Source organism: Homarus americanus, unplaced genomic scaffold (assembly GCF_018991925.1).
Source record: "Homarus americanus isolate GMGI-L3 unplaced genomic scaffold, GMGI_Hamer_2.0 scaffold40207, whole genome shotgun sequence".
NCBI classification, from domain to species: domain Eukaryota; kingdom Metazoa; phylum Arthropoda; class Malacostraca; order Decapoda; family Nephropidae; genus Homarus; species Homarus americanus.
Genome location: NW_024712555.1, coordinates 7,845 through 9,455, shown reverse-complemented (window position 1 = coordinate 9,455; position 1,611 = coordinate 7,845). Strand labels below are relative to the sequence as shown.

General features: G+C 41.1%; 1 protein-coding gene across 1 annotated transcript; it reads right to left on the bottom strand.

The window, feature by feature from the left end:
• Positions 1-242: 242 nt before the first annotated feature.
• On the bottom strand, positions 243-1,193 carry LOC121863809 (U-box domain-containing protein 35-like). Its single transcript, XM_042362658.1, has one exon. It carries the CDS (start codon positions 1,191-1,193, stop codon positions 243-245), a length of 951 nt encoding a protein of 316 aa, XP_042218592.1.
• Between the last annotated feature and the right edge of the window lie 418 nt (positions 1,194-1,611).

Here is a 1,611-nt window from a genome sequence, read left to right as displayed (position 1 = left end):
GAAGCCTTTGATGTGGTACTCTGTCAAACGCTTTGCTAAAGTCTAAGTAAATAACATCGTAATTATCGTCTTTATCTACTACCTCGAAGACTTTCCTAAAAACCGTCAGCAGATAATAATAATAATAATAATAATAGTAATAATAATAATAATAATAATAATAATAATAAGGAACCATAAAGAAATAAAAATACCTTGATTTTAAAAATGTTTTATTATACGGATGAACATAGTGGCACCATTCATGCTTTTAAAATTTCTTTTAAGTCGGCAAGCACACTTGGGTAGTCGGGGCAGTTCTCGGTGTCGACTATTCGCCTTTTTGTGTCGGCGACGAGCCTCACCACGGCTTCTTTCACAGTACTGTCGGCGATAACGGAATCCATGCAACTCTCCACAAAATAGATGAAGGAGTACAGATCGGTGGCGGGGCTGCAGGTTCCTCCCCGGAATAAGAGGGGGCACATCCAAGGATATGTCTTCTCATCTTCGGGGTTCACGGACAAGTGACGGCCAGAGATGCCACTCAGACCTAGGTCTATGATATTTATTTTAATTCCATTACCCATATCCTGTATTAAGATGTTATCGGGTTTAAGATCATTGTGTATAATTTTTTTTTCATTCAGTTTTTGTAGCTCGTAAGCGACAGAGGAGAGAATATTATATAGAGCCCTGGTATCCGGTGGGTTTTGTGAAATATACTCCCCAAGGTTTTGGTGCCCGACGAACGACATTAAGAGAGCGAGGGGCTTCCTACACAGACCCACAAGGACTGGGGTACCGCCTGCTCCGCCAGCAATCATATGTAACTTTGCCTCCAGTTCATAATTGTCGACGTTTTCATGCATAGCGGCGAGTTTTAAAACAAAATTTGTTTCGTCACATTCGACGAGGCTAGCGGTGCCGTGAGAGCCCTTCCCCAGATTTTTTACAAATTGAAAATCCTTTATATCTTCAAAAGTGAATACAGGTAACACAGTGAAGCCCAGACGCTTCCACTCCTTTAAGATTCCTTTAGACTTGTTATCTTGGCCTAGAGATTTTGGGGTAGACAGCTTCGTGGCTAAGTTGGCCTTCAATTGTTTGTCTCTCCAGGCCCTGGCCCGGCGTACCTCGGCGTCTCGTGCCGCTTTTCTCGCCTCCACTAACCGTTGCTGTGCTGCGTTACGTAGAACAATGTGTTTAAACATATTTGTAAATTACAATATATTATATAAAGATCTCTTGGAGACGTAAAGTAAGAAATTCAGAGGTACAAGCTGTTTTTGATGTTTTCAACAAAAATACATTAGGTTGGAACATTGATATAGTGTAGAGAACATCTAGTGTGGTGAAGATCTTGTGTAGTGAACATATGATGTACTGTTGTAGTAAACATGTGGTGTAGTGGTGTAGTGAACATGTGGTGTACTGTTGTAGTAAACATGTGGTGTAGTGAACATGTGGCGTACTGTTGTAGTGAACATGTGGTGTAGTGGTATAGTTAACATGTGGTGTACTGTTGTAGTGAACATGTGGTGTAGTGGTGTAGTGAACATGTGGTGAACTATTGTAGTGAACATGTGGTGTAGTGGTGTAGTGAACATGTGGTGTACTGTTGTAGTGAAC